This window comes from Corylus avellana, chromosome ca2 (genome assembly GCF_901000735.1).
Source record: "Corylus avellana chromosome ca2, CavTom2PMs-1.0".
In the NCBI taxonomy this organism is placed as follows: domain Eukaryota; kingdom Viridiplantae; phylum Streptophyta; class Magnoliopsida; order Fagales; family Betulaceae; genus Corylus; species Corylus avellana.
In genome coordinates, this window is record NC_081542.1 from 44,912,492 (window position 1) to 44,927,282 (window position 14,791).

General features: G+C 35.1%; 1 protein-coding gene and 1 pseudogene across 3 annotated transcripts; both read right to left on the bottom strand.

The window, feature by feature from the left end:
* Nucleotides 1–5,980: 5,980 nt before the first annotated feature.
* On the bottom strand, nt 5,981–9,085 carry LOC132170564 (equilibrative nucleotide transporter 3-like). Of its 3 annotated transcripts, none has more exons than XM_059581584.1 (10): nt 9,044–9,085; nt 8,497–8,571; nt 8,293–8,397; nt 7,922–8,080; nt 7,688–7,831; nt 7,500–7,605; nt 6,929–7,104; nt 6,678–6,838; nt 6,309–6,567; nt 5,981–6,217 (listed from the first exon to the last, which is right to left on the bottom strand). In XM_059581584.1, the coding sequence occupies exons 2-10, from the start codon at nt 8,536–8,538 to the stop codon at nt 6,104–6,106; spliced, it is 1,266 nt and encodes a 421-aa protein (XP_059437567.1). In that variant the 5' UTR covers nt 8,539–8,571; nt 9,044–9,085; the 3' UTR covers nt 5,981–6,103. The 3 variants fall into 3 exon arrangements, with proteins under 3 accessions (XP_059437567.1, XP_059437568.1, XP_059437566.1); XM_059581585.1 differs by having other exon boundaries at nt 7,922–8,077; nt 8,965–9,074; XM_059581583.1 differs by having other exon boundaries at nt 8,965–9,074.
* Nucleotides 9,086–12,059: 2,974 nt separating this feature from the next.
* Nucleotides 12,060–14,373, bottom strand: LOC132169923 (equilibrative nucleotide transporter 3-like; annotated as a pseudogene).
* Nucleotides 14,374–14,791: the final 418 nt, after the last annotated feature.

A 14,791-nucleotide genomic window follows, 5' to 3' on the forward strand; every position in this document is an offset into this window, starting at 1 on the left:
GACATTTTTAAGGTGTACAGTTTAATGTTGGACCTGTTGTTTGAACATTTTTCTACTTGACACGAAAGTTATCTAGATAAAAGGCCCATGAGTTGCATGCGGCTGTCGATAATAGGGTTGGCTTTGAATGAGATGTGCTGCATTGGGTTCAAAGTTTTGTGTCAATCTCAATTGAATATTACTGCTGCTTAATAATTTATTGCAAATTAAAGTTATGATATTATATATGTTTATGAGTGAAATGCTATAGATTTCTTCCAATTCCATTTATTTAAAAGAAAAAAAAATCATTAATTGTAGTATATTTTGATAATATGAAATTACTGCTTTGACACAAAACAAAGTGACAGTGAGCAGAGCAATAAATAGAAAGGATTGTACTGTGTTTTAGCAAATCTGTTTCTCGAGAAGCTCAATCAACTCATATAGCATTGTAAATATCATTTATTTCTCATGATAAATTCAATATGGTCAAACACCCGTTCCTTAATTTAGGGGAATAAGATTCTCATCTCATAGATGAGATTTTATTTTGTTGCATTTAATGGTATATATGATGCCACGTCGTGTTCGAATGAGGACAATTTTGTAGCTCCAGACTTCTTGGTTCATGACCAATTCATCATCTTCTGAGAAATGAATAGACATTCTTGAAAACTTGCTTGTTTGTGTCTATTTCCTGCAAAATGGGATATTGAAAATGCTACAAGGAAGCCAATCAACAACTTAATTCTTCAAGATTTGTTCTTCCCAAACAAGTAATGGGGCATCAAAAACCAAACAATTAGTGAAAGAAACAGATCTAGAAAGAACCTGTCTTGTTACGTTCTGTTCTCCGGTGGCAATGTCCCATATAGAAACATGATTGGGTGCAGCGCTAACGAAGCTGTCCCATAAACGACACTAGGATTGACAGGACCTTTCATCAACGCTGCACTCAATGATGTTTCTCAATCTGGGAGTCTCCCATACTTCCTCCAGGCTCCAATTGCATTGGATCCAAGCATCTTGGCCCAATATATATATGTAAATAAGCCGGTAGATCGTGTTTATAGTACACGGAGTTGTCTCGATTTGTACTACCATTTTACTTTTGCCAGATTCAGAGCTTGTGATGCTGTCCATAAAGGCTGCTGGACGAAAATATATTAAAATGCTTTATTGAGATGAGATTTGTACTTGTTAATTGTACTGGAAAATATATATATCTTGTACTACCTTTCTTCCCAAACCCTCCAAAGTCCAACCATCTCTTTCTTTTCTGGTATACCAAAATATTTTATTCCTTTTCTTTTTCTTTTTTTTTTTTCCTGTCAATTTGCCTAGCTAGCTAGTCTTCTCCATCCTCAAGTCTTTACCTCCCACATTGATTTCGGCGTTGACAGTTTCATGTGACAGTTGCTTAGAAGGGGACCCTTTGATTGGTGGGTGGATCCCTACAATTAAATGCATAATTTTCAATTATACCTTATTATGTAATCTTTACTTGTCACCCTCAGTTGATCCGGTTTCTTCCTCAATAGTATATATAAGAGTTAACATGTCATAGATTACAAAAGAATAATGTTATTTTTTACTCTCATTACGCATCCTATAATACGATGTGTTTTAAGTAACTTTCTTTTTATTTTTTTAAGTAATTGACATAAAAAATCATTCTAAAAACACGTTATGTTAACTGATATGAAATGAATGTGAAAAGTAGCATTGCTCATTACAAAAGCAAAGTCAAAATAGAAAGAGTGGTAACCTTTACATATAGAGAGGGAACGAGAAGAAACCTATAGATAGTGAGAGATCTCTTGATCTCTTGCCTTGCGTTAATGGCACTGGTTTTGTTCTTTGTAATTTTTTTTAGACACGGGATGCTTTTTGTTTTTTATTTTACAGAAACAAAAACCTTGCAATCCATTGAAGCCCCAAAATGTAATCAAGTACTTTTTGGAAAACGTTTAAAGCAAAATTATATGAAAAGGGCATGATCTAAACTCACTTTTACTTTACAGAAAGTCCAAAGAGACCCTTATTTCCTTTAGCTACACGTCTTAATTACTACCAAATTATTGTCAAAACTAGTTTGGTTGTAAGTTTAAGTTAATTTGCCAAGTTGATTCTTAAGTTAGAGTCCAAATCTTGCTGAAAGCTGAAGATCAAAAGCCACGGTTGGGCGAATTTCAATTACCATAAGTCATAACTTACATATGTGCCATAACTTTGATAACCTGTATGAGAAATACGCTTTGTATAATTGTATTAATTTCAAGAACTTCTTAAACTTTATACATTTTCAATATCCAGATCTGCATATATATGCACAAGATAATTATGTTGAAAGATGCCTGGAAGTGTTCATCATCTTCCACATAAAAAGTAAAGAATATTATCGCCCTAGCAATACATACACTAACAAATAAAATAAAATAAAAAAATGCCTATAAATCTGCTTATCTTCTACGAAGAACAATCTTTCCCTGTGCATCTTCATGCACAATGTCTAAAACTTCATCAGGAGGATTGTGCCACCAGACTCTAGGCTTCTCCATATGATGCCCAATTTGAGCAAATTTATCAGCGGCTCTATTGCCTTCCCTATATACATGACTTACAATGCAATTGTCAAGCTCTAGTATAATCAAATTTATATCACTAACATGCCTTTGCACTTCTGCACATTTAACCTGTCTCCTTTTTACAATAACATCAATCACTGTCTTGGCATCTCCTTCAAGCCATACATCATTCCAACCATTTTCCCGCACCAACTCAAGGCCTCTATGGAGTGCAGACACTTCTGCAATGGTGCTATTGGCTCTTCCTATAGATTCAGCATAACCCAGTAAGAATTCTGCCTTATGATTTCTAAACACCCCTCCAATGCTAGCCTTTCCTGCTATACCTTTTGAAGATCCATCGAAGTTCAATTTAGTCCACCCAATTCCAGGTTTCTTCCATACCACAGGAATCGCTTCCTTATGCAATTTATTGCTAAGAAGCAGGCGAGCTGGGCTTTGCATTACCCTTTGGCATCTCAAAATATTGGTGATGGCTAACATAATTTCTGTAGTATATATCTCTTTGCTACCCGTTGAAGATGATGGGAAGTCAAAAACCAGAATAAGGAATTCAGAATCCAGCAATATGTTGCAGGAAAAGGTGATTTTATAATTCTGAAACAAAACATGTCCATAATTCTAACGATCACAAGGAGCTGTTGCTTCACGTAATTAAGTTCCTATTATTTATGTTTGAGTAGGGGAAAAGCAAGGGAGATTCTGAAAATTTTCATACAAAAAGAGACAGGAATTTGATACACGGATAATGAAGATGGCCAGAGAGATTACTTCAAAAACTCTCAAGCATATTCTGTAAATGGCGTTTTTAAGAAAGGATTACGTGCATGAAAAGTATCTGTCTATCATGGAAAGAAGGATTTGCATGAGAAAGAAGAGAAGAAGGCATGCTAGTTAATTTCAATCCATGTTGACAGTTAAAGTACTGTAAATGTAACAGTTATTACCCTTCGGAGGAAAGATTAAAGACGTCTTGTAGAAAATATATATAGGCGCCCATTGTCGCTTCCCTACATGTTTGTTAGGGAATAATGCTTGGCATTAGTACTCCACATGCGTTGGGCTTTGAACGAACGTGTCTCCACTCATAATTACAATGTGCAAATTAGTTTTGCATGTAAGTGTGAAAATGAGATCATTGTAGATATTCGAAATGTTGTGCGAGAATGTTTTTTGTTTTTTTGGCAAAAATGGCAACAAAAGATCTCTGTCTGGTTTTCTGAAAATGTGAGTATATATTGCTCTAGCAGTATACTCTACTGTTGAGAGAAGAAAATACTCTAGATTCAAGAACAAAGTATGTATAACAACTACATCAGATTTTGCATTCGGTATATAAGAGGTGCCAAATAATTTATTTTGTTGTGTATTATATCTCTAACACAGAATATATATATATATATATATATATTCTAACACCGTTCATTTGCCCTTCATAGTGGCACAGTTACATTTGCCCACCAGGGTACCATTTCTATTCCTGAAGACATTTGCCTATCATTATGGCACAATTCAATCATTATTGCTACAATTACTCATTTGTTTGCCGACACTACAGTTCTGCTACAGTTTTTGCCGACACTATAGTTCTTTACTTTTACTGTTAACTTTCTCAATGTAATTTTTATTTACCGATTGGAATTTGTCTATAAAAATGATGAATCCTCCTCATTATAGAGCAGAAGCTTTCACAACTTAAACACTGAACTCATTTTGTAACTACCCTACTTACTACTTGTAATCTGTTCCGCAAACTTCATTTAAATCTGTAAGTACTCCTGTTAATCAGATTTTTTAATATCTTTTCATTATCAATCTTTTCCATTTCTCTTTTATATGCTTCAATGTCGCGCTTACTTTGAAAAATTCTTGCATCATGTTTATTTTACTTGCAATTTTCACCTACATGAATGGTTCTAATGCTTTATTTTCATCTTTATTTTCGTCATTAAACTAAGCACTTTCAAATTAATGCTTACTCTCAATTACATGTTTAAATGAAATACAACAAATTAATTGTTAAAAATTTAAAATACACCTTAATGAAGTTATCTAAAAACTCTAAAGATTCTTTTAAGAAAAAGAATATTATTTTTTGCATAAATCATGCGTACAAGATATGTTACAACATCTAACTATGCACCATATATATGGTCATGTGAAAGGCTGCAATATTTTGACTTTCCTTAAAATATTCATACGTAATGGAAGAATAGCATTTTCAGAAAACCAAGAAAATAGAAAAAGGAAATTGTTGACCCTGGGATAATCATTCGACCCATATTGGTAACATAAATTGACGCCACGTGGCATGAGCACTAGGCTTTCACAGTCGTGTGGGTTTTATTATGTTTGCGTGCCAACGGCGGTCATAGGTTGTCCGTCTACTTTCGAAAGACATTTGAGTTACGCGTACGAGATCACCGTTGCACCTTTTAGGCACGTTTTGAAAAAGAGAATAAGGATCTTGGTTTAACATTTTTAAAATATGCACAATGAATTTACGTTTATATTTTTCTTTTTTCATTATATATATATATATAAAATGCTAGGTATTCTTATAGTGTTATTCTAGTGTTCCGGAGAGAAATAAGGGAATTTTTTTTTTTAAAAAAAAATATTTACCTATGACTTGGAATTAAGAAATGTTAGGTATTCTTATAGTGTTATTCTAGTATTCCGGAGATAAATAAGGGAATTTTTTAAAAAAAATATTTACCTATTACTTGGAGAATACTACAAAAGCGATTTGGATTAAGATTTCATAGAATTTTTAGAGTAAATTTCTTTAAATCTTAACCATTATTTTTAAATTAAATGGTAAGAATTTTGTTATATCAGCATTTATTACTTCATTATTTTAATATGTTAGAGCATCGATCTCCTCTGATTCTTTTCCATTATTCCTTTTTTAAAATCAACAATAGCATTCATCTTTATTTAGGTGGGTCTTAAAAATTTAATGGTTAGTTTTTTAAAAAAATGTATTGAAAATGACAAGAGTAAATGCGGTAACATTTCTCTTTAAAGAAATAGAATATTTTTAAGAATTTTAAGACATCTTGATCCGTATTTACAATAACCATAACTATGAAGTGTCAAGCTTTTCAGGTTTTTGATAATTCAACCAAATCTAAGAAGGCAATGGATAAATATTTACCAAAATAAGTCATATAATGAAGATGGGCATTTTTTTTTATGAGTGAAGATTGGCATTTGGGTGTTCATCTAATGACTTTCATTCTGTAATGTGATTAATGTCACTCTGTTACAAACAGTAAAGCACCATAGCAAGAAGAGGATCTGACTTTGCTTCACTTCTTTTTTTTTTTTTTTTTCAATTCAATGAAGGGAACGGAGAAAAAGAGAGAATTACAAAAACATAAAAGACAAAGGGGGCAGTGCCATCCTAATTAGAACAATTGAAAATGAGTCAAATAAATGATCTGAACTATCAAAGAAACTGATACCACCAAAAAGGCGGTTTTTCGGACTAGCAGGTGCTTGACTAATTCCAATAAAGACTTGGATCTTTAAAACCCCTCTTTTTTACCAATAAGCCACAACCAATCAAGAGCAACCCCTGCAAATATACCTGATATAAGACACAGCACAAGCAAATTTCCCAATGCATTCTGCTCAGGTCCCTACAAAGCAACAAACCCAACAGATATTCATGAGGAATCACTGGAAAACCCATATTTGCTGCACATTATGAAGCAGAGTATGTCAACTAACCCTGTAACCTTTGGGTGCCACTGTAATGACACAGACAGTGAGGTAGCCGTTGGATACTCCCAGCAAGGATGTAAGCAGGATCATCCAGCCCTTGTCACCATATTTTGCCGTGAAGTAGAATGCTGGTATGACTAAGAAACGAGCAAGAATTGCAATCATCAGGCCTTTCCTGGACTCCATCTTCAGGCTTTCAACTAGAGGTATGTATCTTGATATCAGATCCCACACATTGTAAGTCGCGATCAGCACAGGCGCATACCTGAACGATCATGACGATAGAATATTAATTAAATAGTTAAATTCACAGTTTTTGATGGGCTTACGAGAGTAATTTAACATGGTATTTGAGCAATGATGTTGAGAACGTACCATGATCCGAGCCCATGTGAGCCAGTGTTTTCATACAAGAATCCGGGGAAAATCGACAGTGTTAAGACATATATCAGAAAGAGGTCAATTGCATAATCTATATTCTCAAGGAACAGTTGTTTATTGCTCAAGCGCTCCTGGGGTTTCACGTCATCTTCATCCTGTGAAAATTCATAAAGCATTTAGGATATCATAATCTCAAAACTTGGCTAGACATGATGTAGAATGAGGTTTAAGAAAAGTTGCAGTACTCCATTGTTTGCTGCTGTCTGGATGCCAGCAGCAGCAAGGTCAGCTGATACTGTTTTTGATCCTTCCGAGGCTGCCTTTGAGCGATAGTACTTCACTATTGGCAATTTAGGGAAGACAAATGCATAGAGAAGGATACACAGAAACTCAAAGAACGTGGACATCGCCAGGAATAACACTGAAAAAGAAGATCTTTTTATCATCAGAAGAGCTTCAGCAAAATTTACACTTAAATTCAACTCCATATTTGTTTGCCTTCTCAATTCTAATAACAACAGACTACAGTGCATGAGCAAAGATTAACCATATAGGATAAACATATTCTAATAAAACAAAGCTTAATTAACATGATGATTTAATATAATATCAAAGTAGCGGTTCTGAGTTTGAATCTTGTCTTTGCAATTTACTTCTTATTTCAATTAAGTGTTCTACGTATTGTGTCTCATTTATTAAGAGAGAGTTTAAGGAGTGTTAAAATATTAGTTCAATGATTAAATTTGTCATTTCATGGCAGTGAAATTGTGAAAAAAAAGATAAAGTTGTCAATAAGTAAAAAGAGGAGCAACATACTAGCCCCCTTGCGAAGACCATTATGAGATTTCTCAAAGGCTGCTTTTGTGACAATCCTCAAAGCAGAGGCCAGAGCCCCTGATGCAGCCAGACCAGCAAAGAAGGACTGCAGAGCAACAAAATGGAAACGGATTAAGTTAGTTTGAATAGATGAAAACAGAGACGAGAAAGGTCTTGAGAATACCAACCTGAAGGAATTCAGGGCACATGAAAGACAGATCTCCAACCATCCCACCTTGAACATGAGCATCTGCAACTCCGAAACATGCAGAAAGCACACACAAACCAATAAAAGCTCCAAGCCCACCTTTCCCTGATGTGGCTACATCCAACTGTCACCAAAAATTACAGCTGATTCAATATGAATTACAAGGATTTTGATGGTAAAACTTAAGAATATTTCTGGTAAAAGCTGTACTTACAATTAAGACAAGAAAAGTACTTGCAAAGAAAAGGGTGTATCCAAATAAGTTCCTCTTCCTAGTATTACTCTTGGATTCTTTGTATGCTAGTATTGCCATTGTTCCAAGCGCAAATGGTTGGTAAACGAGAGTAAGTACCCTTGAAGGATGGTATTTCTTCTGAAGAGGGAAAACTTCATTAGTCTAATTAATACTGAAACACACATCTTATAATAAAACAAACAGTATCTAAAGAGAACACTCATGTTTAGCTTCAAAAAGATGTTGAAAGTAAGTATTGTTAGAATATAAATTAAATGATTAAGTTCATCATTTTCTATCGAGTTAAGCTTTCGAGACAATCGTTGATTTAACTAGTTTGAGATACTTACCGGGAACAATTGATAGTAGTAATCTCCAATTGTCAGCATACTATTCCATGCAACAAGGGACCCGAGCCCAAGAACAAAACAAACCATCATTGCTTTAAACTTTCCCTGCTTATTACAGATATATATTGACATTAGCTGTGAATTATTTTTAATTGTAATTAATGAACTCAATTCAGTCTGTTTTTCTTTTGAAGAAATACAAACCTCAAGCCTCACTGGAGCCCTGATTTCATCAGCAGTAGTCATGGCTATTCCCCCCCAAGTCAAGACTCTAGGACTCTGCAATAGTTTATACTATAGGAAGTAAATACAACATAGAAAGAAGAAATATAAACCAAAAAATTATCATAGCATGATTATGCAAAATATGAAACCTTGATAAAATAGGTGAATGCTTAAGTACTTGATTATATTATAGGTTCTGCCTTGGTTATAGGCTTTTATAGTATCAGCAACTACCTGCTTCAAAGAATGACAGCTTCAAAGAAGATTCAAAAAGTGATAGGATGGTTTTAAAAATGCAAAAGGAGGAGCAACCATGAATAAATGTCCCCACTCTCTAATGGATGAAAACTGTATACTTGAATTGATTCTGTAAGAAAATATCAAAGCATTGAGGCATTAAGAAAACATGGCAAAAAATGAAATATTATTTTAGTATCAGCAAACCACCTGCTCCAATGAACGACAACTTCAAAGATGATTTCAAAAAGTGATAGGATGGTTTTAAGATTGCAAAAGGAGGAGCAACCTTGAATAAATGTCCCCACTCTCTAATGGATGGAAACTGTATACTTGAATTGATTCTGTAAGAAAATATCAAAGGATTGAGGCATTAAGAAAACATGGCAAAATGAAATATTATGTTATATTGTACGGATGAGAAAAATATAGAAACCTTATCAAGAGTAGAGAAGCAAAGCAAGGGAATTTAATTTTATACAAGATGGGGGTGGGCTGAAAAGTTTGAAAGCAATTGCTGATTCCAAGAACAATAACTTCAACGAAGATTCAAAAAGTGATAGGAATGGGGGGGTGGGCTGCAAAGAAACCTTATCAATAGTACAGAAGCAGAGGAGGAGCTGTAAGTTTAATAGTTGTATACAAGGATCGAGGTGGACTGCAAAGTTTTAGAGGAAAAATGGGTGTCGGCCAGGGAATTTAAAAGAGAAAAAGAATGAAGATTCTTTGTTCTTTATAGAAAGAAAAATAATGGAAAAGTCGTTGTGATTGATGATGAATGACTAATGCTTTGTGATTCTTTAGATTTTAAAGGGTGCATTTTGTTTTTGGATTGTGATGTGTCATAAAAATAAAAGTAGTTTTGAGTAATTTGTGTGTTGAATTATTTGTTAATACTTTTACTTTTCTGCTATAAAGTAAAAAAAATTGTCCTAAAAAACAAACATTGCCAAACGAGTCCTTAGTTATGAGTTATCTTTGTAAACAAAGGAGGTGATATTGCTGGAATAACATAAGTGCTTTGAAAATTTGGGTAATTTAAAATAGATAGAAGTTATTTTTTAGTTAAAATAGAGAATAAAATTGCTGAATACTCTAAAGTCAGAATCCAATTGGAGGGAAGATGGAAGAAAACAAAGGAATCTGCTAAAGTAGGAGTTGCTTTGTTTTTTCTGACAGCACTGCAATTGCTTTATACAATTAGATTCGACCTAAACAATCTTCATATTGGACCAGGCCACTAGTTTGATTGCAAATTTGGCAAAACATTTATAGACCTTTGAATCATATACGAAGAAAAATCAAAAGATAAAACAAAGAAAGAAACCCATGATACACTTGGACATCAAAAGTAAACGAATAAGAAGAGCAGTACAGAACCTCCTATTTTGGATGTCTTTTTCGTTAAAGGCTGTGTCTTTGGATCAACTGTGCCTATTTCTTTGGAGTATAGGCCAGTCTGTATGACTTGTTTAGGCCACACCGGAACTTAACAGAACAGGTCTGCAAAAACACTTTGCTTTGACAGTACTTTTGTTGTGACAGTTCGTCTCACTGCATCCAAATATGGGAATACCGAAAACATTACAATGAAAAGCATTTGATACGCGATGGGCCGAGGTATACTAGACCTATAGAATCCATAAAAACATCATTTTTTGCCCATTAAAGTCTTACATGACAAGAGGTCATAGGCTCTATCCGTAGTTGTTGTGGCCCTACCCACTGATGGGCCTGTGATCTCTTGCCATTTAAGACTTTTATGAGTCAAAAATTGTATTTTAATTGCACTATAACATATCTCTAATATTAAAGTACCAAATTATAATATGTTTTTATGATAGACTCCATCTGTAGTTGCTGTGACCCTACCTACCGATGGGCCTATGGTCTCTTGCCACCTAAGACTTTTATGAGTCAAAAATGATATTTTAATTGCACTATAGCATATCTCTAATATTAAAGTACCAAATTATGATATGCTTATGTGGCGCGGGCCGTGGCTACCAAGGCGATTGGGTGGCAGTGGCAGCCGTGGTAGAACGGACAGAACCTTGTGGCAGCGTGTGGGGGAATGTGCCATATCAATTGGTGATGGATCTTTCACATATCAATAGATTTATACCTTGCAAACCTGATTTTGAATTTCAATTTCTAGAATCTGGTATGAGGAAGATTGGGAAGAAATTGATAATGTAGGCGGAGGTGCGTGGACATTTGGAACAACTTGAAATCATTGCAGAACACACCAATGAGAAGTTTTCCTCAAAGATGTTTGTTGAATGCCAAAATAAAATGGCTCTAAACCATATTGATATATGTTACACATATTTTTGGGGTTCGGGCCCACGGGTCCCAAACATGGCAACACAAGGAAGGAAGCACAAAATCCCATGACAGGCCCATCATATAATTAAGAGACCCAAAGTCCTTGCAAAAGGCCAGCTCATCTACAGTTCAGGTCATCCCAGGGATCCACATTCGAGAATAGCATAGTCGGGAATGCTTGACCCATTTATCTGCAAGTAACGGATGTGCTTTAAACCATTCTGTCAGTTATGCACCATTCCTGGGCACACACTTATGGCTCAGGCAGTTACACATCAATTAAGGGATATGCGTTAAACATACATAGCGGTTACGGATCACTCATAACGGCTATGGGACAGAGTTGTCAATGCCTCCACCCGTTAAGCCCGGATCCTAGATCCTTTGCTCGTTTATCATCATCGCATCCACAAGTCTACCTATAAAAGAACTAGAGCATCAAGAAGATAGGTACATGATTCATTCTCGTTATATATTATACAAAACTCATAAAGAAGCTAACTTTAGCATTAGAGGAAGGAGCAGCATCTAGAATTACAATCCTACCCCTTGAGTTCACCAAACCGGAAATTGTGTTAACAAAATATATGATGAGAAAATAAAATGAAAGAAAAAGGGAGTGAAAGTGGAGAGAAAAACGATGAAGGGTTAAAGCCACATCTTATCTATATTGAAGTATCTAAAAAAGAATTACAATAGTCCCAGTGGTTTAGAGTTTTGACAAATCATTCTCTTAGTCTTAAAAAGTAATTAATCGCTCTCTGAGATAAGAAAAAAGAACAAATGGCCATGACTTTCCTCCATTTTTTTTTTTTTTTTTGCCTAATTCTGAGGGTGCTTAATTACTTTTTAAAACTTCGTAGTGCTATTTGTCAAAACCACAACCTAAGTGGACAAAAAATGCATTAATTCCTAAAATATTCTAACAACATGCAAGTGAGGCAACTGGCTTTCTTCAGTAATAAGACTTCTCGATTTTAAAAGCTGCCCTTGCCTATTAGCCACAACCAATCAAGAGCAACTCCTGCAATTAAATATGCCGCCTAGAAGACACAACACAAGCAAATTACCCTAGGCATTTTGCTCAGGTCCCTGCAAAACAAAAAACCAAAGAAATATTTGTCAGGATCCTGTGGCAAATGTTAAATGTGCTACATATTTTGAACAATATTGATATCAACTAATCTTGTAACCTATGGGTGCTACTGTGAAAACACAGACAGTGAGATATCCATTGGATACTCCCAAGAAGGATGTGAGCATGATCATCCATCCTTGGTCACCATACTTTGCTGTAAAGTAGAATGCGGGGTGTAAAAGAAATAGGAGAGATACAGAAAACAAAATTGTTCCTAAGATGTGTTACGATGTTACTTTCCTTAAGACATTAGAAAGATGTCACTTTCCTTAAGGAATTAGAAAAACTGCTCAGATATTAGATCACTCCATCGATGATTTGTGCCAAGTGCGCTACTAGTGCACTATAGCCCACACACAGGTGTGCGTTTGGTGCTTTGCACCGTACTAGTGTGTATAGTGTATACACCCAAGCTTTTTTAATGCTTAAAGTATGTTGGCCCTTATAAATACTAACTTCACTTTCTCTCTTTCTAATGTGAGACTCTCTTCATTAAATGCTTTTTAAAACCTTTCATTTAAAAACATTCCCAAGATACAAAATAGTATTTATTAACTATTAATTTTGAAAATATTTCTACACGGGATGAGTAAGAAACGAGAAAGAATTGCAATCATAAGGTTTCTAGATTCCAACTTCTCCAATCCCACACATTATACATTGCGATCAGAACAAGTGGGTGCCTAAAAAGACCATCAGCCTTGTGAAAATTCTCAAGTTGAATGCACCAAAAGGTTAAGAAATATGTTAAACTATTGAGAAATGTTTCAAATAGCAAGCAAACGTGACACTGTTGTTCTGGGAACATAGAAATTATGAAATTAAAGCTTTTCCTTAATTTGCAGCCTCACTTGAATGCCTTGGAAATCAAGAGTCTACCCTTTTGTAACTAATCTCGCCTTGTGATTTATAAACACTTACCATGAACCCAACTGGTGACTTCCTGAACTTTCATACAAGAAGCCAGGGAAAATTGATAATGTCAGTACATGTATCAGGAACATGTCAAATGCATACTCAATGTTCTGAAACAGTAATTGTTTATTGCTCAATGGTTCTTGGTGTATAGGCTGTATAGCATCCTCTTCTGTCTCTGAAAATTTTAAAGCTGGTTATTAATTTGGAATCTTGAATGTCATTGAACATCATGAATTATCAGATCAAAGAAATGTTGCAATACTTCTTTGTCTGCTTGTACTTGGATTCCAGCAGCAGCAAGGTCAGCTGATAGTTGATACCGTTTTTGATCCTTCTGAGGCTGCCTTTGATCGGTAGTACTTCACTATTGGCAGTTTAGGGAAGAAAAAAGCATAGAGAGAATGACACAGAGAAACTCTAGGAACGTTGAGATTGCTAGGAATAACACTGCAAATGACAGTCACAAAATAAATTATGGTTGATGGAAGTTCTTAAATTAAATTCAAAATCTCTGATCAATTGTAAATATTATAATGTAAATTTTTTTCTTTGCAAGCACTACCTGAACCTCAGTGGTACTTGTTTACTGGTCCAGTTTATATGAAAAGCTAAAAAGGCCCTAGTTTTATATCCTTCGGATCTTCAGTGCTGGCCTATCCCCTTATGAGCACTATAGCATGTGAGAAAAGACATATCTTTATGAGCCACAAGTATAGGATCCAATCCTTATATAAAAATATTGGGTTCATTTGCTAAAACGTTTTAGATGATGCTATTTGTTTTTTTGGTTGTGATGCGATATAAAGGTAAAAGTAGTTGTATATTTTGCATGTCAAGTTGTTTGTTAATGCGAAAATATACAACTACTTTTACTGGGAGATAATGGGCTCCTTGATGAGGAAGCATTCAAAAAATGTTTCTTATTCAACCTCCTAATTAGCTCTTCCTTGAGTCTCCTCAATTGGAGCATAGAGGGTACATAGGAGTACCCTCCATTTCCTTATTCCACACCCTTGCTACAATATTCAGGAAATCCTGGTGATCCGTCCTAAAATCAAAAAAACAATTGAATGGCCTTTTGTCTTTAAGCAAATTTGCTCCTCAAGGGAATCCCGTGGGGCAGAGACATCCCTTTGAATGTCATTAATATATATTTTCTCACAGAGTGGTGGAGGAAGACCCCTCCACTGGACAGTAAGGATGGTTTCCAGCCGAGCCACCCTCCATGATTCCATCTCTGGCTCTGATACGAACTGTCACAAGGCTAATTTTTCACACTAAAACCAGCCACGTGATGGCCATAAGCAAAGCACACAATAGTGCCTAGGCAGACTTCCGCTTGAAAGGAAGTTAGGAGAAGGGGAAATCACAGCACGTACGCAACACAAGCACACCAAGTATTTTACGAGAGCAGCACCTCCCAACTTTTAGACCCAAGAAAAATGCTAACCATATTTGCCCTATCACCCTAAAATGTCTAATTAATTTGGAATTTTTAAAAATTTCTTATAAAACCCAATTTCACTTAATAACTAAGCAACATGATACTTAACACTTATGACCATATACTTTATAAATCACCTATACTCTGTGGGTTATTCTTTATCTTCCCAATATGAGACTAGCTAGAGTATTACGTACATTTACACTCAA

Excerpts from the sequence above, each read along its gene's own strand:
- LOC132170564 (XM_059581584.1), bottom strand. The coding sequence starts at position 8,538 with ATGACTACTGCTGATGAAATCAGGGCTCCAGTGAGGCTTGAG. Across the intron at positions 8,398-8,496 it reads GGGCTCCAGTGAGGCTTGAG|GGAAAGTTTAAAGCAATGAT; the intron begins GTTTGTATTTCT and ends TGTAATAAGCAG. Across the intron at positions 7,832-7,921 it reads GTACTTTTCTTGTCTTAATT|TTGGATGTAGCCACATCAGG; the intron begins GTAAGTACAGCT and ends TTTTGGTGACAG.